Source organism: Theropithecus gelada, chromosome 8 (genome assembly GCF_003255815.1).
Source record: "Theropithecus gelada isolate Dixy chromosome 8, Tgel_1.0, whole genome shotgun sequence".
Taxonomy (NCBI): domain Eukaryota; kingdom Metazoa; phylum Chordata; class Mammalia; order Primates; family Cercopithecidae; genus Theropithecus; species Theropithecus gelada.
The window spans coordinates 141,071,225-141,094,822 of record NC_037676.1 but is presented as its reverse complement, the minus strand read 5'-3'; the positions used below and the strand labels follow the sequence as shown (position 1 = coordinate 141,094,822).

Sequence of the window (23,598 nt, the reverse complement as noted above, 5' to 3'; positions counted from 1 at the left end):
CCCCATAAATATATACACCCACTATGTACCCACAACAATTTAAAAAAGTAAAATATATATATATATATACAAGAGAGAAAACATCCCCAGCATGCAAAGGGGATGGAGAACAGCCTGTGACCTGAGGTCAAATCCCAGCACGACCACTCACAGCTGAGACTTTAATCCCCCCATGCTGTACTTTTTTCATGAGATATTGGTACCTAGCTCATAGCATGAATGTGAGGCTCCAATAAGACAATATGTGGACAAAAACTGCTTAGCCCATTTCTTGAAGCAGACTCTTAATACTCTTTTCTATTAGTAATAGGCACCGAAGTAATCTTTTACTGTTGACAAAATCAAAAAAAGAGATCAGGTTTGGGTGCTAGTAAGTCCTAGGCAGAATAGAGACAGGAAATGTGCTTGGATGAGTCTATGCTCAGAAACTGCCAATAGTCCAGATTCTCTGAGTTCAGTATTTCTCTAAGGTAGCCGAGTCATCAGCCTCCCTTTCTTTCTTTCCTTTTTTTTTCTCTCCCTTCCTCCTTTCCCTCTTCTCTTCCCTTCTCTCTTCCTTCCCTTCAAATATGAACATTAACTGAGCACCAATTCTGTGCTGGGCTTTGCACCGGCCACCAGTACTACAGAAACCAGTAAGACACAGTCACTGCTTTCAAAGACCCTCCTCACTAGGCCACAGGGGAGCCAGGCCCTGGGCAGACGATCACAGCCTGGCATGACACAGGCTGTGCCTGGGACCCCTGCCAGATCCCATGGGAACAAATACATGTTTAACCCTCAAGTGAGAAATATGACTGGATGCATCCATCCACTCCTTCATCAGGGAGGTGGCAAAGGACCAGAGGGGAGAAGGTGATATGGGGAATAATTTCTCCAGATGTAAGCATCCAGATATCAGCCCAAAAGCCTGCAGAGGGTACCAGGAGATGTGGGAAAAAAGATGGAAGTCTGTGGGCAAAATTTGGAGGATAGATATAACCTGAATGGGTTGTTGGAAAACAAAGGTTCCATACAAAATTTTTGAGGCATTTGATATAAGCCCAGCGCAGGGCCATAAATCTGTTTGGTGAGATGCATCTAAAAATGCTGTACTAACAGCTGTGTGAGACCGGGCATGGTGGCTTATGCCTGTAATGCCAGTAGTTTGGGAGGCCGAGGCAGGCAGATCACCTGAGGTTGGGAGTTCGAAACCAGCCTTACCAACATGGAGCAACGCCGTCTCTATTAAAAATACAAAATTAGCCAGGTGTGGTGGCACACGCCTGTAATCCCAGCTACTCAGGAGGCTGAGGCAGGAGAATTGCTTGAACCCAGGAGGTGGAGGTTGCGGTGAGCCTCCAGCCTGGGCAACAAGAGTGAAACTCCATAAAAAAAAAAAAAAAAAAAAAAAAAAAAAGCTGTGTGATACATTAGCATTTGGTGAATATAGTGGGTAGGAGGGATTTGAGGCAGGGGAGTATCTCTAGACTTAACCCTCCAGGGGCTAAGGGGTTGCAGGTGCAGCAGAGACACTTAGACTTGATGTAGAATGGGGGTCTGGCTTTCCTTGGAGTAATGCATCTGCTGCTTATAGGGTGTCCAGTGCCTGCTCCACCACTTCCAGGAGTGTGACCTTGGGCAAGTTATGTGACCTGGCTGAGATCAGATGTAACATGCAGAATGGGAATGGCCATAGGGAGTTGGAAGAACTGATTGAGCATCTGGAGGTCAAGTGGAGTGGGGGCATTACAGCATGGAGAAGCAGCCTGGATAGAGTGCAGGGTGAGAGCATGGTTGTGTCCTTGGAGCCACTAATAATTCCTAGTGGCGGCATGTGACTCCGGGCTGCAGTGGACATGCCAGTTCATAGGATGTCATTTCATGGTTCTCTGCAGAATTATCTGCACAATTATCTGCACAAATATTTGTGTCCTTGGAGCCACAAATAATGCATCTGCTGCTCCTGCAGCAGATGAAGCCCGGTGGCTCATGATTTCAAATATGCATTCAGCTAGCTTATCCTGTGTGCGCGCGTGTGTGTGTGTGTGCATGCACATATGCACATGGGTGTATTTCAGGGGGATAATCCCAGAAATTGATTTACCTATGCTTGTCATCAGGCATAGCCCTGTTGATATTTTCTTCACAGTTAATCCAGGTCTTTGGAGGTTCCCTTTTCATTCATTTTAACATTTTAGATTGTCACTGATGAAGAGTGGAAATGTCAACATAATTCAGAGAAAGATCAGCAACAGAAACATACATACAGACACCCACGAGCTCACTCCCCTGCCACATGTTTTTTATGTTTCGATAAGCCCTCCTAGCCCTGGTCCAGGGTGCTGGTGGTGGCACGTGACTCCGGGCTGCAGCGGACATGTCAGTTCATAAGATGTTATTTCATGATTCTCTGCAGTCTTCCCTCTGGTCATTGTAAATACTGGCATCAGTTTGGTACTTTACAAAGGGTAAATGAGTTTGCTCCCGACGTACTCCCTTGCCACCATCTTAATATTTTTCTGTTTATTAGAATTTTTTAAAAACTATTCACCAATTATTTGAAGCAGAATAACCCTTATGAGGATGGTTTGCCCAACTGCCTTTGAGATAACTTCCTTACCATTGCAAACACTGAGGTTCAGGAATCCTTTGAAGAATTCTTCATTAGTTCTTTCCTAGGTACTTACTGACCTAGGTACTTACTGACCATGTGTAAATGCTCTAATCTTCCATGCCCAGTGAAGTTGGCCTGGCCTCAGCCTCTAGGGATCAAGCCGTCCAAAGGGCTGACAATGAAGCAAATGGAGAATTAGAGTCACAGTCACCTGCTGAGGAGCTCAGGGTTCACTTGCAGGCAGCTGAGCAGTGACCCCCTCAATCCATAGGGAAGTGAGGGGTCTGGGAAAAATTTTCCAGAAGGGGAGCATCCGAGCTGAGCATTGCCAGAGGCTCACAGGGTACGTGTGAGGATTTTAGTAGAGGGAAGCCCTCCCACGGGGGCAAAGGGAGGTGTGGTGCACCTGGAACCTGCAGGAAATGGCTAGAAAGTTCATGGCTACCAAGTGCGGCATGAGGGAGTGAGGCAAGGTAAGAGGCCAGGCTGGACAGGGGTGGGTGGAACATGGCAGGCCCCTGTGCCGTATTCAGATGAGGACAGTGATACTGAATGATTTTAGGTGGTGTATTAGTCCATTTTCACGCTGCTAGAAAGAACTGCCCAAGACTAGGTAATTTATAAAGGAAAGAGGTTTCATTGACTCATTGTTCTACATGGCTGGGGAGGCCCCAGGAAATTTACAGTTATGGAGGAAGGGGCAGCAGGTGCTTCTTACATGGTGGCAGGCAGGGGAGCGAATATGTGAGAGAGCAGGAAAAACTACCATTTATAAAACCAGCAAATCTCCTGAGAATTCACTCAATATCACAAGAACAGCATGGGGGAAACTGCCCCCATGATCCAGTCACCTCCTATCATGTCCCTCCCTCGACACGTGGGGATTTCAGAGAGGGAGATATGGGTGGCAACACAGAGCCGAGCCATACCAGGCAGGATGTGGTGTGGAGTCCTCAGGCACAAGGCCCTCTCCTACTCCCTTCCGCAAGCCCATCTGCTAATTGGATGGCTGGGGGGACCCAGGCATACATCCCTGAAGGGAGGTCACACTTGGCTCTGCTCTGGAAGGTTACACATTGGCTGCCTGGAGTTGAATCCGGGAGGGAAGATGGGTTGGAAGGCTGGGCGTGGGGGAATCCCCCTGGGCGGGGCCCAGAGTTTGCCTCTCACAGACTTTCAGCTTGAGAGCCTTCTCTAAGGGTGTCTTTCTCCACACAGGCCATGCTGCAGTAGACCCTCACAGCGTCTCTTCCTGGCCAAGAGAAGCCTGTCCCCAAGAACAGGAGAGCCATGGTCGGCCTCCGAGGGAACGCTGTGGCTGGCCTCCTCTGGATGCTGCTGCTGTGGAGTGGGGGCGGCGGCTGCCAGGCTCAGCGGGCAGGTGGGGCCAGCATGGGCTGTGCCATGCTCTGCTGGGGACAGAGCAGACAGCATGTGTCTGTGAGCATGGGCTGTGGCGTGTGCATGCAAGTGAGCCCACAACTGACTGTGAGAGAGAGGGAGAGTCTGGAATCCAAGTGTGAGTCAGCTGCCCTCCAACCTAGGGACAGAAAATCACCAGCTGCTCAGCAAGGGCCTGTGTGTGTCAGAGTGTGTGTCTGAGTGTGTGAGGGTGTGAGGGCGATTGTGTGAGGGGGTGTGAAGGAATGTGGGGGAGTGTGTGTGGGACTTGGAAGTGTGTGAGGGAGTGAGAGAATGTGTGTGAGTTTGAGGAAGAGTGTGGGGGAATGTGAGGGAGTGTGTGTGAGTTTGACAAAGTGTGTGGGAGTGTGTGGGAGTGTGAGCTTGAGGGAGTGTGTGGGGGAGTGTGAGAGTGTGTGTGAGTTTGAGGGAGTATGTGAGGGAGTGTGAGGAAGTGTAGGAGTGTGTGTTTGATGAAGTGTGTGGGGAGTTGGAGTGTGTATGAGTCTGAAGTGTGGGGGAGTGTGTGTGAGTTTGAGGAAGTGTGTGAGGGAGTGTGAGAGTGTGAGTGTGAGTTTGAGGGAGTGTGTGAGGGAGTGTGAGAGTGTGTCAGTTTGAGGGAGTGTGTGGGGGAGTGTGTGTGAGTTTGAGGGAGTGTGTGAATACGTGTGGTGATGTCAGTATGCATGTGAGTGTGAATGTTAGGGGATGGGTGTGTGTTCGTGTGAGAGGAGGAGAGAGCGTGACAGAGAGAGGGAATGAGTTGCTTTAACATGTCTTAATCAGTCACATCCTGGGTTGTGAGCCTGTCTCTATCAAGTGTGTGCAGGTTTGGAGCTCGGGGAGGAGGCCCGGGTGAGGACCTGGCTGTGTTGTCCTGTGGAGGTTCTGGGACACATTCTGGGGGACATGTACACACTGGAGCCCACTTAGCAAAGGCATCCAGGACGGTGAGAAAAGTGTGTTTATGTAGTAGACCCGGTAATTGGGGAAGTTGACTGGAGATGAGAAGGCCCGGGGCGGGAGGGGAGAGACATGGCAACATGGTTTTGCTAACCTGTGTGAGGGCCCCTGCCCTGGGGGAAGGCACGGGTCAGTGCTTAGTTGTGACTAAGGAGGGATCAGGGTCCACAACCTCGGCATGGAGCCTGCACACTAGGGTCCTCAATACGCAGACAGGTGCGGTGTTTTGTGTACTGCCCACAAGGCGGCCAGGGAGACTGCCTGTCATTAGATCCAGGAAGCAAAACGCTGGGCCCATCTTACAGAAAGTGATATTCTAAGGCTTTTCTCCCTGGACTTAAAAAAGAAAGGTTGACAGTATTTCTTTATTGAATTTACAGAGTCGTCTCATGCTTTTTTTTTTTTTTTTTCCCTGAGCCTCTCAAAGCCTGGCTAGCTGGAAGGGCAGTACTAACTGTAGACGTCCTGTTTTACATGCAGGGAACATGAGATTTCTGCGCCCATCTAGCCAACCCCAAATGCATAGCCAATGCACAGGATTATCATATTTAAAAGCAAAAAGATCCTAGGGTGGTCTCCTCTGTGCCCTCATTTCAGAGTGGAAAATGGTGGGCCCAAGGAAAGCACTCACCTGCCAGCAGTGGCATAGCCCCTGCCTTAGCAGAGTCAAGGCCAGAAGCCAGGGCACCCGCCCCAGTTCAGATCTCTTCTCTCCACATCGCACTGCAGCCTCACCGGCACACAATCCCGCCTGTTCCCTGGCCTCTGGGAGAAAATATGCCCTGAGCTCAAAAGGGCCCCTTGGGGAGGCCTCCTGAACAAATGAAACTTCTGTAGCCTTCAAACAAATTTGCTCTAGGATTAAAGTCTGCAGGCCGGGTTCTGCCTGGCCCTCAGCAGCAATTATCCTGAACAGCCTGGGACATTATTGTCCCAAGCACAAAAGAATGACCTTTTGTGTCAAGGAGAAAAACTCCCCAGGAATCATCTCCAAGTCTGCACATCTGGTCAAACACACTCCAGAGTTCTAATCCTGTTAGGGATCAGTCCTGCTAAGGCTGGGATATAACTCAGTGCCTGACATGCAGATTGTCACTTGGATTCTTAAAACTAGAGGTAAAGGTAGGTGTGGAACATTCAAGGGTGGCATTGGCTCAGACCACATAGGGAAGCATTTGTGGGAGTATGTGTGTAAATACGTATAGCTTTATCGTTTTTCTGTTTTTTGAACTGTATTGCTTGCAAATATAAAAGCAAAAAATACAAAAAATAAAATTCACTCATAGCTCTGCTTGCCAGAGGTAAGCAAGTATTTCCTTCTCAGGTTCTGTCATGCATACATGCATATACAATCGTGTGTGCACACACACATGCATAGGTTTTCTTTCCAGAAATTCTATGTTATACATATCATTTTATAAACAACTTTTCACACCCAGTGCTATATTGGAAAAGTGTATCCATGCTGGTAAATAGGGATTCTTCTGCAGCCGTCACTGTCATGGCTGCCTAGCAATGAATACGTCATAATTTTTCTTTAAGTAATTTCTTTAATTCCACATAAGTGATTGTGTCATTATCTACAGCATTTTTTTTTTTTTTTGGCCATGCTGCTGTGAATTTCTTTATACATCTTTTTTTTTTTCCATTTATCTGATTGTTTTCTTGGGATAGATCACTAACTCTGGAATTGGTGGATAAAAAGATACCCTCCTTTATGAGGCTTCAAAGCCCCTGAGAAAGGGTGTGACAAATCCACGGTCACTTGCTGAGCAGGCAGGTGCATTCTCCTCCAACTCTCATGCGCCCAGGCCACTACCAGACCATTTTACCTTTTCCAATCCGGTATTTCAAGAAAGTGGTTTTTTGTTTTGTTTTGTTCAGTTTTGTTTTTATAGCCAAATGTTTGTGCCTGGTGTTCCCAGAGGCCTGGTCAGCTGCTTCTGTTGGGATGGCCAAACCCCACCTTCTGGAAGAGTCAGACTAGGGCTTCTTTTTTTATTTTTTTTGAGACAGGGTCTCACTCTGTCACTCAGGCTGGAGGGCAGTGATATGATATTGGCTCACTGCAACCTCTACCTCCTGGCTCAAAGGATTCTTGTGCCTCAGTCTCCTGAGTAGCTGGGATTACAGTCATTAGCCACCATGCCTGGCTAATTTCTGTATTTTTAGTAGAGATGGGGTTTTGCCATGTTAGCCAGGCTGGTCTCAAACTCCTGGCCTCAAGTGATCTGCCCACCTTGACCTCCCAAATTGCTAGAATTATAGGCGTGAGCCACTGCGCCCAGCCTTAAGACCAGGGCTTCTTGATAGTTTCTTGTATATTTGTGCAGCGTTCTAGAGATTGGAAAACACTTCCCCTTGTATTATCTGATTTTAAAGGGCTGAGTCGTTAAATATCTAACGGGAGAGTGCTGGCTAAATCAATTATGTTCATCCCTGCAGAGGACTCTGTGCAGCCATGGAAACCGGCATGATCAAACTAGAAATGGATTTCTACCTTATAACTAAATGCAGGGAGAACAGCATAAGTGTCAGTGTGTCTGGTACAGTCCCATTCCTATTAATAATTATATGGAAATAAAAAATAATCAAGTATATATACCATGCTTTAATAGTGGTTATCTCCGTGTAAATGGGAATACGGGCATTTAAAACATCTAAACATCTTTTTTTTTTTTTTTTTTTGAGACAGAGTCTTGCTCTGTCGCCCAGGCTGGAGTGCAATGGCGCAATCTCGGCTCACTGCAAGCTCCGCCTCCTGGGTTCATGCCATTCTCCTGCCTCAGCCTCCCTAGTAGCTGGGACTACAGGCACCCGCCCCCACGCCCGGCTGATTTTTTGTATTTTTTAGTAGAAACGGGGTTTCACCGTGTTAGCCAGGATGGTCTTGATCTCCTGACCTTTTGATCCGCCCGCCTCGGCCTCCCAACGTGCTGGGATTACAGGCGTGAGCCACCGCGCCCGGCCATCTAAACATCTTTTGATTACATTTTCTGACTTCTCAGAAATGGGCATGCATTATTTGTGGTAGGTTGAAAAATAATGAAAAAATTGAGTTACCTTTTAAACAAAATAAAAGTGAAGAGATTGAGGCATAGTGCTGTGTGGTGGCTGTTAATCATTTTAATGTGATGCTACCTATTGTCAGTTGAGCCTCACAGTAGTCTTGGGGAAAACTCATCATTATTGCCAACTGAAAGTTTGGAAACTGAGGCTCAGGCCCTTCAGGCAGCCCAGGGCCCCTGGGTCATGAGAAACAGGGCAGGCAGGCATTTGAGCAGGTGTGTGTGACCCCAGTGACCTTTATGCCCCAGGACAGTGTCCTTTCCATGCCCATTTGCCCTATGCCACCCCTTCTCTCACCCCTGCAGGTTGCAAAAGTGTCCACTACGATCTGGTCTTCCTCCTGGACACCTCCTCCAGCGTGGGCAAGGAGGACTTTGAGAAGGTCCGGCAGTGGGTGGCCAACCTGGTGGATACCTTCGAGGTGGGCCCCGACCGCACCCGTGTGGGGGTCGTGCGCTACAGTGACCGGCCCACCACAGCCTTCGAGTTGGGCCTCTTCGGCTCGCGGGAGGAGGTCAAGGCAGCCGCCCGGCGCCTCTCCTACCATGGGGGCAACACTAACACGGGTGACGCGCTGCGCTACATCACGGCCCTCAGCTTCTCCCCGCGCGCCGGAGGCCGCCCCGGGGACCGCGCCTACAAGCAAGTGGCCATCCTGCTCACCGACGGCCGCAGCCAGGACCTGGTGCTGGACGCCGCGGCGGCCGCCCACCGCGCTGGCATCCGCATCTTCGCTGTGGGCGTGGGCGAGGCACTCAAGGAGGAGCTGGAGGAGATCGCTTCAGAGCCCAAGTCCGCCCACGTCTTCCACGTGTCCGACTTCAACGCCATCGACAAGATCCGGGGCAAGCTGCGGCGCCGTCTGTGTGAAAGTGAGTGCGCCCGGGCCCCACGCGGCCCCTGCCAAGAGTGACGCCACCTGCTGAGCCCACGGGAGGGGTCCTTGGGCAGATAGGGACCCTGCGGCCGGCTCCAGGAAGGCAGGGGAAGTAGCAGGTGCAGAGGCGGAGGGAACCCACATTCTTGGGTTTGGCCACACGGGGAACTTAGTAGCACGTGCACCCCCTGGACATCCCTGTTGTCAGGTAGATGCGATGTCTTCTTCCATCCAGAGACAGAGGTCGCCAGGGGAGGCAAGAAGGGGTTTGAAATAAAAGAGGGCTAGGTTCTAACCACCCTGCCACCTGGGAGATACCTGGTGTCTCATCTTGACCTCTGATATGGGAACATCCTCTACTTACTGCCGGGAGCTGTGAAAGCTAGAAACTGTGCATGCAAAGTCTGGCCTGAAGCACTGGGCATATAGCAGGGTCTCCCAAGGGGCTGTGATGAGGGATCATGCAAGAAAATGGGCACATACAGGCTCCATCAGCTGTTCCCAGCAGCCCAGAGTCAGTCATTTAGACACCGTCAGGAGCTGCTTATCCCAGAGGCCAAGTGCTGTTGACCCGGTGCCCTCTGAGATAACCCAAGGCCTCTAGCTTATTTGTCTGGAATCTGTTGATTGTGGCTGGCGGTAGGGGGAGGGGAGGCAGAGAGCTGATGGTCCCCAGGGCTCTGACCTGGAAGCCTGACCTCCGGGATTTAGTGGGGGTCATTCTGAGGACAGCCCCCTCCCCAGGACAGGAAGGGTGAAGTGGGTTTCTCATGTTCCATACTGTCTCCAGCTTCTGCCTCTGCCTATTGCATTGGGGTGACATTTGTCCTTCTTGGGTCACAGTGGGTGCTGAGTAACCTTCTCCTCCAGGCCTAGCAGGAGCTGTGCTTTGAAGCTGGTCAGGTGGAGTGTGGAGCCTCAGCCTCTGTCTTTCTGATTACTGCAGGGGACTGAACAACCCCTGACTGGGAAGCCGTGGGTTATACGTTGGCCAGGGGCAGGGAAAGCCTTGGGGGGCTGGGGCAGCATGGAAAGTGCTGGCGGTGTGAGCAGCTGGGTGTGACTCAGCAGGGGAGGCAGCGGCCTGATCCTGAGGCTGTGCCTGGCTTGCAGCCCAGTGAGAACACAGCTAAACCATTTCTGAAACTGGGGTGGCTCTAGGCTGCTGTACCACAGTATGACCCTTTTCTCTGTGTTGGCTCTTTTAATCTCCACTTATTTCTTCAACAGATACTTATCAGATACTTATCTACTTTTTTGTGTGACCTTGTGCTGATTTCTGGGGCTACAGAAAAAGATAAGACACAGCACCCATTCTCAGGGTGCTCATAGTCTAGAAAGCAGGAAAGACACATAAAAGGGAATATGGTACTGTGCAGGTAAACTTGAATAAAGGCACAGGCAGCCAGGTCCATGTGTGACTATGGTATGTGTGAGGATACAGAGAATGAGGGAGGGCTCCCTGGACGAAGTGGTGCTTAGGTTATTTAGAGCAGGAGCATGAACTGCATGGGATTGAGAAGGATGAGATGGAGTGGGATTAAGGGATGCCATGACATGGTCAGTGAACCATGATGGGCCCATGCAGCTGGGGAAAAGGAGGGGATTAGGGCTGCTGGGTGTTGCCAGATTGTCAGGGTCCCCATAAAGGGGGCCCTTGTGTGCTAAGGTGAGGACATGCTGGAGGGTTTATGCAGGGGTGCGACATGGTCAGATCTCTGTGGGGAATGGAATGTGACTGAACAGCAGGACAAAGGGAGGCCTTTCACAAGACTGCTGGAGAAATTCAGAGAACTGTGGTTCAGGAGAGATCCAGCATTGATGACTTGGCCCATGTTACAGAGGTGGAAATCGATGCCCAGAAGGCTAAGTGAAGGTAATCTACCCTAGAGTATGCAAGGCATTGGCTGTGGACTTTCCATAAGTGACTTCACTGACCCGTATCACAACCTCATAGGATAAGGATTCTGTCTTTTGTATAGATAAGAGCACACAGGATGCTGAGATCATGGAAGGCACAGCTTCAAGGCATGTTGGGCCCTCAGTTGTAGGCCCGAGAGGGGATGGGTCAGGTGGGGAAAGAGGAGTGACAGGAGACAGCCCAGGCAGGGCTGGAGCTATGGGATTGATCCAGGTGCGTACTGGATGAATCAGAAATCTGTGCAGGTAAGATCTAGGCACAGGGTCACAGCCCCAGCTAAGAAGTAGAAATTCAATGTGGTAGCTCAGGAACAATGAATTCTACCTGTCATTCCAGAATCCAGAACCCCTTGATGCAGAGTGCTGGGAAACCAGGTTACTTCCAGATCCTTCCCACTGTTTTTTGTTTGTTTGTTTGTTTTTGCCGTCCTGACAGTTTTGGTTCAGAGTGGTTCTGGATCTCAGCAGAGACAACTCTAGACTTTGAAGCTCCTTCATGCCCAGGGATGGCTCTGAGAATGGCAGAGACAACCCCAGAGAGGTCAAGTCCCTGGGATGTACCGCACAGTTAATAGACACCAGGGGTGGGAGCAGAACCCAGGCCTTCAGACTCCAGGCCTCTCCCCCGTGCCTCCAGAACATGGGCTTCACCATCACTGACCTTGGTAAAGCAAATTTGTTAATATTGGGACTTTCAATTGAAATACCAGAGGTCAGGCAGCTTCAAGCGATAAAACCTCGATCCATTCATTCCACTCTCCGTTTCCGGGTTCCTCTGTCTTGGTGTTAACTCTGTTCTTGGCTTGACTTATGTATCAGAATTATACTGGTAAATGGGTTTCAGTGAAGAGACTCTGATGAAGGGTTTATTTAGAGGAGGGTGAGATCAACAAGGGATACTGAGGTACGCACGAACTAGTGATGGGAGAAGCCAGCTGAGAAGGGATGGAGTGTGTCACTAGAGTCCATGAGGGCTGAGATTGGGTGGCCCTGTAGGACCCTTAGTCATGAAGGCGTACAGTTCTCTTGTCAGACCACAACACACAGGCAGAGAGGGAGCAAGAAAGAAGCCCCTGCCCCTTATCTGCTCTTGCATGGCTGCTCCTTCCACTAGCCTGGCAAGCAAGGCCAAGTGATGCAGTCACAGTGGCTGGCCTCCTGGGCTATGGGCAGGGCAGAGGGAGAGAATGGACATGGGAGGGCAACCTGGGGACACCATGGCAAGACACCTCTCAGTGAATCTCAGAGCCATGTCTGCCTGCAAACCCGGGAGGAGAAGAGACTATTACCCAGCAGGCCTGGCGCTCAGTCTCATTGGACTAGGGTAGGTCATGTAACTGTCCCTACACCAATCACTAGTCTGGGAGTGGAAATAGGTTGAATATTTTGGGCCTGTCACAAGCCCTTGTTTAACATTTGGGAGTGAAGTTAGTTCCTAGCCCAGCTCCCTCAAGGAAAGGGATTTGATACATGAAGGAAAACCAGTGAGCTGTTACCAAGAGAAAGGGAAACCTACGCAGGCCAGCCCAGAACACACGTCCGCCCTGATCTCGTCAGGAAAAGCTCATGGATTCTGTGAAGACAGGGCTTCTCCAAAATCCTAAAATAGATGTAAGATTTAAGTGAATGCTCAGTCATCTAAAGGGAATCAGTTTTTGTAAATACAGCTGTGAGATGAAGAGGGCCTGGTCTATTCTGGCTACAAACGAAATGAAATCCCCTTACAATTGCTTCAATTAGAAACAAAGCAAAACAAAATAAAAGAGCTAATAGTAACATATTGGAAAGCAGCTAGTGCGATTGAATCAGGGAGCATGGCAGAATTTGAACACCAGAAATCTCTTGGTACACAGAGGATGCCTGTGGGAGACTTAACAGCCTGAGGAGGAACTAGTCTCAATACGGGCCACTTATTGATGAGCTGGAAAATGGTAGACTAAAAATATCAGGATTTTTTTTTGATGTAGTAATCATTCAGTTAGATCCAACTCATTCATTCATTCAATAATCATGCATTAAAACAGCCATTTGATTCAATCTCATTTATCCATTCCTTCATTAACAGTCATGCATTGTAGTAAACATTCACTTCATTCATTCATTCATTCATTCATTCAAGCACATTGAGTGATTCCTCTGTGCTGGACACAGGCCAGGTGTCCATGATGCAGTAGTGAATCTGGCATCCTCTTTGTCCTTGAAAGGGAAACTCTTGTCTACTTGGGGCAGCAGGAAAATGGCAGACAATTACACAACAGAGTGTGTAATTTTATATATGCATTAGTTTACTTGCCTAGTGTATCTTCACACACAAGCATATAAGCTTCACAAGGGCAAAGGCTGTTCCTTGTGGTACCTCAGTGCTTAGAGCAGAGACTAGTATGTAGGATGAGCTCCTAAATATTGTTTAAAGGAAATCAAGGGCAGTGGCCTGACAGTTAATTCTGTGCTTGCTGTTGTGATGTGCACATTAGAAGTTCATGGGCAATGATCTATTTCACTCCCCACCCCACCCCCGCCAAAGAAAAGAATAAGAACATGAAGCAAATCTGAAATTATAGCCAACAATAGTGGAAATATTGAATGTGTTCACACTTTGGTGAACAGAGACAAATGGTTAGATTTTGAAGGCTGGTGCAGATTTAGAAAAGGCAGGCTGGCTGTTTTATGGTTGATGGCGCAGAGGCACACAGGGGCTGAGTGGCCTGTCCAGGATTGCAGGGGACAGGTGTGGAAGTCTTTCTTTGGTCAGAACCTACTGCCTAACAGTGAGTGCTTTCAACCATCCTTCTGGAATCTTACTGCATATCTAATAATCAAACTACACAGTGTCTAGAACAGATGTGGCTCAGACCTGGTGGCCAGTGGCTGTTTGTTGAATGAATGACTGAAACGAACTTGAAAAAAAATCATTATTCCCATTTTACAAATGAAAACAAGTATCAGCAGACTGAGGAGTGGAATAACAACAGTAACAACAGTAACACGTGGCCAGTGTTATTACAGGCACATTTCAGGCATCATCTCTGGCCTCCCTAGTGGCCTGACCTCCCCGGTGGCCTTCCCTAAGGTCTGCCATGATGCTGGTGGCCATGGAAGTGCCTCTGTGTCATGGCATCAACTCCTGCTTCTCCATCGCCTGACAGAGGCTCCCGGGGGATGCAATCTCAGCCTCAGCTTCCTGCAGTGTGTGGGGTGGAGGCCGAGGACAAGGCCAGCCCCAGAGCATCGGCTATAATTAAGAGTTTTCTCCACCCAGGCTTTGTCGTGGCCACAAAACGAGCTTTATATAGCTTATCGGGTCACTGTAAGTGAGCCTGTGGAATGCCAGCTGGCGACGGCCGAGAAAGCCTCCACCTACTTCTATTTTGGGGGCATGCTATGGTGGTCCTCTCTCTCCTGTCCCCACAGCCAGGGAGTCCCTTGCTGCATCCTGTCTTTTGCGCTTGGACTTTTGGGCTGAGATGTTGGTCTGGATTAACGCAAAGAAGGAGCCTCTCCCATGCTCCCGTGGTGTTTTCTCTCTCCGGATGTGTGGTCATCCCCTCCCCTCTCCCACCCTGTTGTGAATATGTTCATAGTTAGCTCTATTCTTGTTTAATGAGAGTTTTGACTCCTGGGTGCTTACACTTGCCAATACGACTGAGGCTGGGAGTAGAGCGAGGCTTCTTTTGTGTGAGGAGATTAATTTTCCCATTTTATTGTTCACCTGTGGTTCTCCCTGGGAAAATGTCAGCATTGAAACTCCAGCTCTGCATTTTGATGAGAGTGTCATTCTGTGCGGTTGACTTAGCCCCCTGCGTCTCAGTTACCTGTGATGTGGAGTCAGTTCCTCCTTGCAGACGGGTTTGTGGCCATGATCAGGGAGATTAGTCTAGCGGGTGGGTGCTGACACTGATGGAGGGGCTCTCCTTTGCTTTCTGTTGTAGTTAGCAGGCAGAGCACTTAACCTTTCAAATAAATTCATTATGAGGTTCACTTAAAAATCTATTGTGCACATTTTTTCTTTCTGTAGTTCAAAACACCTTTAGTAAATAATACAACTTATGTATATAGTTGGGAATGGACTAAATAAACATTTATAGGTAATATCTCACAGCACTGGATGCTTTTACCCCCTCTTTATACGTATTATTGACTTATTTTTTCAATGCCTATTCATTGAGCTTCGGTTGTCTTTCAGATACTGTTCTGAAGTGTGAGAGTTACAGGGGTATGCAACATATATGATCCCACTTTTAGGGTGACACTTTCCAGAAGGGAAAGGAGAGGGGCAGTCCATCAAGTGATGGATGAGGTCATTTCATGTGGTGATAAGTGCTTCAAAGCTGAGAAACCCAGGGAACTGGGTCTTTTGGAGGAGAGAAAAGTTGCCTTGATCTTGGAATGGTGTGAAACAACTGTGCAAGCCAAGATTGACAGGCTGAGTTCCAGGCCTGGGGAACAGGGACCGCAAAGGGACTGAATGGGGGTGGACTCCACATGATGGAGGAGCCCAGTGGCTGGGGTGGAGGTGGGGTGGCAGCCAACAGTGCTTAGCAGGAGAGCGGGACTGTTCCCATCTGTAGGAGGCAGGACTGGAGCCTCAGCCATGTGGCTTACCTTTCCCTGTTCACACAGCTCGGAGGGGCATCCAGGGGGCAGCTCTGAGTCTTCCCTCAGCGGGAAGAGGGCCTACCTCAGAGCCCCTGCAATTATCTTTCCCTTTGAAGACACAGCCACACATGTCCCAGGGGACGGCAGGGAGGCTGGCTGTTGGCAAGTCTGGGTGGCATGTCTGGCCTGGGAAATTCTAGGCACTGACTCCCTCTAAACAGGAGTGTTGTACAGGAATCAAAGTGGGCATGGCCCTGCTGGTGGCATCACCCCCTGTGACCGTGCCTTCCAGGCCACACTCCCACCTCTGTCCCCACATCCCTCTGCCTGGCCTGAGACTCCACGGTAAACTCAGGGTGCACCATACCCCACTCACACACACCCCTACACACAAACACCATGCGTACTAGGCACATCACACACCCTAGATAGAAGCACATACACACACACCCCTCGCAAACCACACCCACATATGCACACACCACACACACTCTCCACACTACACATACCACACACACCATGCATGCTACATGCATACACACATACACAAACACTATGCACACCACACATACCACACACATGCCACATAGATATGAACCACACACCACATGCAAATACACGTTTTGCACGCTGCACATGAACACACTATGTATACCAGACACTCCGTATACACATCACACACATACATGAACACATACACAAACACCATGTGCACCCTGCACACCACATGCACCACATACACACTATATATAGGCACATGTGCACACACACCACACACGCCACACTCCCCACATACACACACTTCACATACACACCCATTCACCTATGCACACCACACACACTGCACACTATATATAGCACACACCCCCCACAGAAACACAAACCATGCGTACCACACACACTGCACATAGGCCACACACAGCACACACACACCACATACACACTACACACCACACACCACATGTATACAGCTCACATTCTATATACACATGCTATACACCACATACACACACAATTCACACACACCATATATACAAACAGCACCCATACAGACACCACAGATGCACCCACCCACCTACCTACATACAACGTACACAGCTCCACACACCGTTGGCCATGTACTCAACCCTCCACACACACACACAGGCACCCCATGCACATAAGACCTTCCACACAAACACAGACCACACACACGCTCCACGCACACCACATGCACACACATCACACACACATGCATATTGTATCCATGTGCCCACATACATAATACTCCACATATGGCCCCATGTGCCACCCTCTACATACACACACACCAGGCACATAACACCTCCCACACATATACACACTACTCACACACATGCAGCACATATATCACACACACCACACACACATCCGGGAACATGTATGTGACCACAAAGTGACCCACCCAGCTGTTCCCTCTGGGTGGACCTGAAGGCTGGGAGGGATGGGCAGCAGTGTGGGTTGTGGGTTTGGAGCCGCCACGTAGAGGTCTGTGGCCTGGCACTTGGGACCATGTCAGCCTCAAGAAGTCAGTCAGTCCGGGCCCCGCCCTCCAGCTGCAGGTCACCAGGAGTTCCTCTTGGGAGGCTTATTAGGACTGAGGTCACCAAATAGAAATCGTGATTGAATGACTTAATTATGATTATGTGCTGTGAAATTTTATGTGAAAATTACTGAAAATGATGGAAAACTAAAACTCCCTCATCATTTATTCTAAATGTATGTCCTTCAAGGAAGAAGAATAGCCTTCCAACTCTGCCCAGCCAGACCTAAGCCTGGAGATGACCGCTAGAACCACTGGGTTCATGTCACTGACTCCTGCCTCTGCCTAAAACTATACGACCCACGTATTAGAAGCAAGGAGCTTGTGTGACACAAGTGCTTCGCTGTCAGCGCATTTCAAACCAGGGCGTGCAGTCCATCTCATTCTCAATGGCACAGGTCTCCTTTGGCTGGGGGAGCTTGCACCATCACCTCTTCAATCATTCCCAAATTGATGGTAATTTATCTTGCTTCCAGGTTATGGTTTCTTGCGACAATGCAATATGAGATGTTCTTGTACTGAGCTCCTTATGCACCTGGGGAGTTATTCGTGCAGGTAGATTCCTAGAAGAGGTTTCCACAGTCAAAATAGCTCCACCAGTGGCTGAAGCTGGTTAAGCCACAGCCTCTGGAGCCAGGTCACCCAGCTGGGTCTCCCAACTCTGTCTGCTTCCTCTCTGTTAATCTTAGGCCAGTTCCATAAGCTTTCTCTGCCTGGTCTCTTCATCTGTAAGAAAAGGATGCTGGGCTGGGCACCGTGGCTCATGCCTGTAATCCCAGCACTTTTGGAGGCTGAGGCAGGTGGATCACCTGAGATCAGGAGTTCGATATCAGCCTGACCAATATGGTGAAACCCCATCTCTACTAAAAATACAAAAATTAGCCAGGCGTGGTGGCGGGTGCCTATAATCCCAGCTGCTCAGGAAGCTGAAGCAGGAGAATTGCTTGAACCTGGAAGGCGGAGGTTACAGTGAGCCGAGATCGTGCCACTGCACTCCAGCCTGGGCGACAGAGTGAGACTCCATCTCCAAAAAAAAAAAGAGGAGGACAATGTTGACACTCTCTACCTTGTAGTGTGTTAGGATCTATTGAGTCAATACCAGAGGAACTGCTGGTGCAGTGATGGCCCTGAGTGTGGACTCTTACTGTATACATTTACACACATGATGTATTTGTGTGTGTATTTATTATGTATATATACTTTCAGGAAGAAGATCGAGTTAAATATCTTTCACTTGGCACAGTGTTTCTCAACTTTTAAATTATTGTTATCTACTCCCAAAGGAGCCTCTGTAAATACTTTTTCCCTAACTATCCCCCTTCTCTGAAACTGCAATAGCATACATGTATTATATACCCCTGTATGCTGTTGGGTAGGGTAGCACTTTGGAGGGCCTAAGGCTATTGTGATATCTAAGATTCTCTCCCACTCCTTCCCAAACTGAATTGTGCCCCCCTTGGAAGTGATGTTGCCCCCTTTGAGAACCCCTGACTTGGGATGTATGAGAGGATCACAGGATGAGAACTCAGGGAAGGCCTGAGGTTGGAATCCGTTCCTCTCTTCCTCGGAGGCTGTGATTTCATAACCTCATCTTCAGCAGGTGGACTCAGGTCTAAAAGCTTCAGTGAAATCCAGGCTTTCTTGTTTATTTTGACAAATTAGTCTTTTGAACTTTAGTTTTCCACATAAAATAAAGACAATAGGCCGGGTGCGGTGGCTCACGCCTGTAATCCCAGCACTTTGGGATGCTGAGGTGGGCAGATCACGAGGTCAGGAGATCGAGACCATACTGACCAACATGGTGAAACCCCATGTGTACTAAAAATACAAATATTAGCTGGGCTTGGTTGCATGTGCCTATAATCCCAGCTACTCAGGAGGCTGAGGCAGAAAACTTGCTTGAACCAGGGAGGCAGAGGTTGCGGTGAGCCAAGATCGTGCCACTGAACTCCAGCCTGGCGACAGAGTGAGACTTCGTCTCAAAATAAATAAATAAATAAAGACAATAATAATACTACCTACTCTCTAGAGCAGAGGGAACACACACATAAAATGCTCCCACTGCAGCCTGGCACATCAGTGCAAATCACAGGTTAACTCTTGTTATCACATGTCATTTCTAAGACTTGTGGTCTAATGTCAGTGGGGCTAGAGTGGAATCCCAGATCTGCCACCTGCCAGCCAGGGATCTCAGTCAGGGACTTCACCTCTCTGAGCCTCGGTTTCCTTGTCTGTAATCTGAAATGATAGTTACCAATCTGGTAGATAGTTACCAAGTTGTGGTTCTAACTGTGGTTCTTACTGTTATCCTACTTAATATTTTTATGGCAAGTCTATATAAAAAAGAACATGCCGCAAATCAAAGTGCTTGGCAATACCGTGACTGTATCTGAGCACCATGTCACAGGGAGGGAGTTGGGCAGAGTCGAGAAGTTCACCTGTCTTGAGTTCTGTATGGGAACTGGTCCATTCAGGAGCAGAAGACCCTACATGGTCGAAGTCAGAGGACAGCAAACTACAGCCCAAAGGCCAGATCACTGGCCAGAAACCAATTTTACAAATTGTGTTACTGGACAACAACCATGTCAACTTGTTAACGTACTGTTGATGGCTGCTGTCACACTGGGATGGCAGGTTGAGTTGTAACGACAGAGACCGCATGGTCCAAAGGCTAAAGTGTTTACTATCTGGCCCTTTACAGGAGTTTGCCAACATTTGATAATATACTCTGAGGTGATGACTGAGAATCTGGAGTTGCTGCCTCCAGCTCCTGAGGTGCCCTTGGCTAGGACATTTTGTGGGGGCCTCAGTTTCCTCCCTGGGGTGCTGAGTGGTGTGGCTCCTCTTAGAGGGTCCCTCTTCTCTTCCCTTCCATGTCTTGGTCAAAATGCATGACCAGCTGCCCACTCTGTGTGACATCTAATGACAGATACTTCCCTACCTCCCATTGTTAGGGGTTAGCCATGTATTCTCAAAAAGCATCACACCCTCCTAGGTTTTGGACACAGATTCATGTCCCAGTGGAACTAGAATTGGCTTGAGGTTTGATATGAATCAATGCTGCCTGGCCATGGGGCCTTGTGCCAGCCACTTCACTCTGTCCTTGGTGCCATCCCAAGTAAAGTGGAGACTGCACCTTACAGGTGTGACGATCTCATCGACTAGGATCATGCCATGCCCAAGCCTTCAGCTCATGGAGACTCTGCATTTCACGTGGGGGTTTTCATTTTGAGTTGAGAAAGAGATGAAATATAGAGTGGCTACAATTAAATAGTTAGTTGTAAAAGGACATATGCATAAACACAGACAATCCCTATATAAATACATGTCTCTGTATAAATGTGCATATATGTAATGAAAGTCATAGAGGAATTCTGCACTTCCGAGTGCCTCTCATGTCCTGCAGCTAACCTTATCCTGGCAGAAATTGTTTTACACTTGTCAGAGAATGAGTAGGGATGTGGGGTTATGCGATGTCTTGGGGATTTCCAAGAAATGTGGTTGATTAATTGTGATGCTTCTGACACAACCTCGCAGTTACTGGAAGACTGAAGGAAAACAAGTGTAAAAGCTGTAGGTTTTAGGTGACTTGTTTTGCTGTAAGATATGTGTTCTGTCTTTGTCCTTTTGATTATGTTGACCCTGCTTTCTTTGAATTTACCCCCACACAGACACATGCACAAACACACACACAGTCATACAAACATACACACATCAACACACTCACAGGCATACAAACATACACAGATAGACACACAGGCATACAAACACACACACACACTCACACATAGGCATACAAACATACACATACATTCACACGAGGCATACAAACATACACAAACATACACACACCTATACACTCACACACAGGCATACAAATATGCACACACATACACTCATACGTAGGCATACAAACATACACACACATACACTCACAGACATACAAACATACACACACTACGCTCACACACAGGCATGCAAACATACACATACTACACTCACACACAGGCATGCAAACACACACACAAACACACACAGACATTCAAACATACACAAACATACACACGCATACACTCACACACAGGCATACAGACACACACACAATACACTCATATACAGGCATACAAACACACACACACATACACTCACAGGCATACATATACACACACACAGGCATGCAAACATTCACATACAATCACACACAGTCATACAAACATACACATACACTTACACACAGGCATGCAAACACAAACACATTCACACACAGGCATACATACACACACATACACTCACACAGGCATACAAACATACACACACATATACTCACACACAGGCATACAAACATACATACACATACACATGCATACAAACATAAACAAGACACACACATACACTCACACACAGGCATACAAACACACACATGCATATAAACATACACAAACAAGACACACACGTACACTCACACACAGGCATACAAACATACATACACATACACATGCATACAAACATAAACAAGACACACACATACACTCACACACAGGCATACAAACACACACATGCATATAAACATACACAAACAAGACACACACATACACTCACACACAGGCATACAAACACACACATGCATACAAACACACACAAACAAGGCACACACATACACTCACACACAGGCATACAAACATACATACACATACACATGCATACAAACATAAACAAGACACACACATACACTCACACACAGGCATACAAACACACACATGCATACAAACACACACAAACAAGGCACACACATACACTCACACACAGGCATACAAACATATACACAGACACACATGTGCTCACATACATACTACACAGCCCCACTCATATACACATACTCAGATGCACACACACAGACAGCCAAACCTAGAAAGGGATGTTCAAGACAATAAAGACCACTTCCTTTTGCCCCTTACCCTGGAACAATCTACATGTACTTGCCCAGAAAAAAAAAAAAAACTTTGTTAAAACTCTGTCTGCATTTTGAGTGTCTGTCTACTCTTGTGAAATGTCTACTTCCATTTTCTGGGAATCCAACCAGTCAATTTTGCTTGCTCTGTCATAGACACATGGGATGTCTATTTGTTTATAATAGGTTCTTATTTACACCAATCTAACAACAGATGTAAACATAAATGGCCGAAGGGGTGGAAGGTAATAAGAGGAGCTCATTGGCACTGCCCTGGGGTGCCACGACCCCCTGCAGGTGAGTTCTGGCTCCCCTGAGCACCCAATGCCATGTGTGTTTTCTACTGAAGACATTTTCTGTCTTGGACCCTAAATCTGGGGAATAGAAAGACATTTTCCTGCCTGTGCTCAGGTTGGGCTGAGTGTGAAACACCTCCCAGCTGAGAAGGACTGTGTTGGCTGGAGATGAGGTTGGAATGTGGAACTGAGCACCTCCATCCATTGCCTCTGCTCATCTGGGCTGAGAGGTCTGGGCTGGACCTGGCTCTGCCCTCAGATCAGCCCTAACCAGAGTAGCCTAGGGCAAGACAACAAAGGGAAGCTTACATACTATGTGCAGCTCCTATTTATATCTTGTAGATCAAATTTTAAAAGTGTCCTGGAAAAATCACTTCTTTCCTTCTAACTTGATGAATTTGCCTGCACAAAAACCTGGGAGGCGGGTTTGAATTCAGCATCCTGGAACTCTTTAAAGTGACATGCAAAATCATGGTAGCCCAAGGAGAGTCACACCCAGGCTCCCAGCCCCAGTCCACGGCCTGGCCTCCTTCTGTTTGTATCTCCTGCTTGGTCTTGAGCCAACGACGGCTTCATCTGCATGTGTGAGGACCTCCTGATATATAAGATCAAGCTCTGTCCACAAACCTGACAGACAGCTGCCCCTTAAAGCCCCCTGGGCCCAGGAGACCCCAGGAATGGTCCAGTCCACCCTCAGGAATACAGATGGACAATGAGGCTGTACTTTAGAAGGAGAATGGGCCAGGTTCAGATCGTTTGGGTGGGGAGGTCCAAGGTCCAGATCCTGAAGTGTGGTCTAGAAGATGAGCATGGGGTCCAAATGGGAATGGTTCCCTGGTCCCTCCTCTTCCTCTGTGGGATGAAGTAAAACTGGAGGAGGTCCAGAGGAAGGCCCTAAACTCTTCTGTGCCCAAGAACGGCGTTGCTGTTTCTTTTTTTTCTGGGGAGGGGGAACAAATGGAATTGAAAGAATACAGTTTGTGAAATCCAATAGGCATAGGTTGTAAACCCTTTTCTGCTGTTCGCTGTGTGGATTTGGGCAGAAATCTGGAAAACAGCAAGCAAAAATCTCCCCCATAGATATGTTGCAAAGATTCAATGAGAGAGCATTTGTAGATCATCTATCATAAGTGAATCTAGACTCCACCTCACTACCTCCTACATTGCCCACTTTAGAGAGGGGTTAACCAGAGGCCAGACAAGGCAGGAGAGCAGTCAAGTAAAACTGCAGGAGGCAGAGCACAGCCACGGAGCCCTGCAGGCTCCCTGCACTCACTGCTGTGTTGCGTTCTCACCCCTCCTTCCTGGCAGCCCTTGATGCAGAAATGTGCCCTTAGGGAGTGAAGATGACTTGCTCAGCGCTATTGCTTT

At 48.2% G+C, this 23,598-nt stretch overlaps 1 protein-coding gene across 1 annotated transcript in view; it reads left to right on the top strand.

Annotated features, from left to right (window-relative positions):
• Positions 1–3,814: 3,814 nt before the first annotated feature.
• Positions 3,815–23,598, top strand: part of COL22A1 (collagen type XXII alpha 1 chain) — a 297,548-nt gene continuing 277,764 nt past the window's right edge. Inside the window, exons 1-2 of the mRNA XM_025394525.1 lie at positions 3,815–3,977; positions 8,335–8,901. Coding sequence (XP_025250310.1) covers positions 3,887–3,977; positions 8,335–8,901 — 658 coding nt within the window. The 5' untranslated portion in view covers positions 3,815–3,886. The remainder of the gene's footprint in view (positions 3,978–8,334; positions 8,902–23,598) is intronic.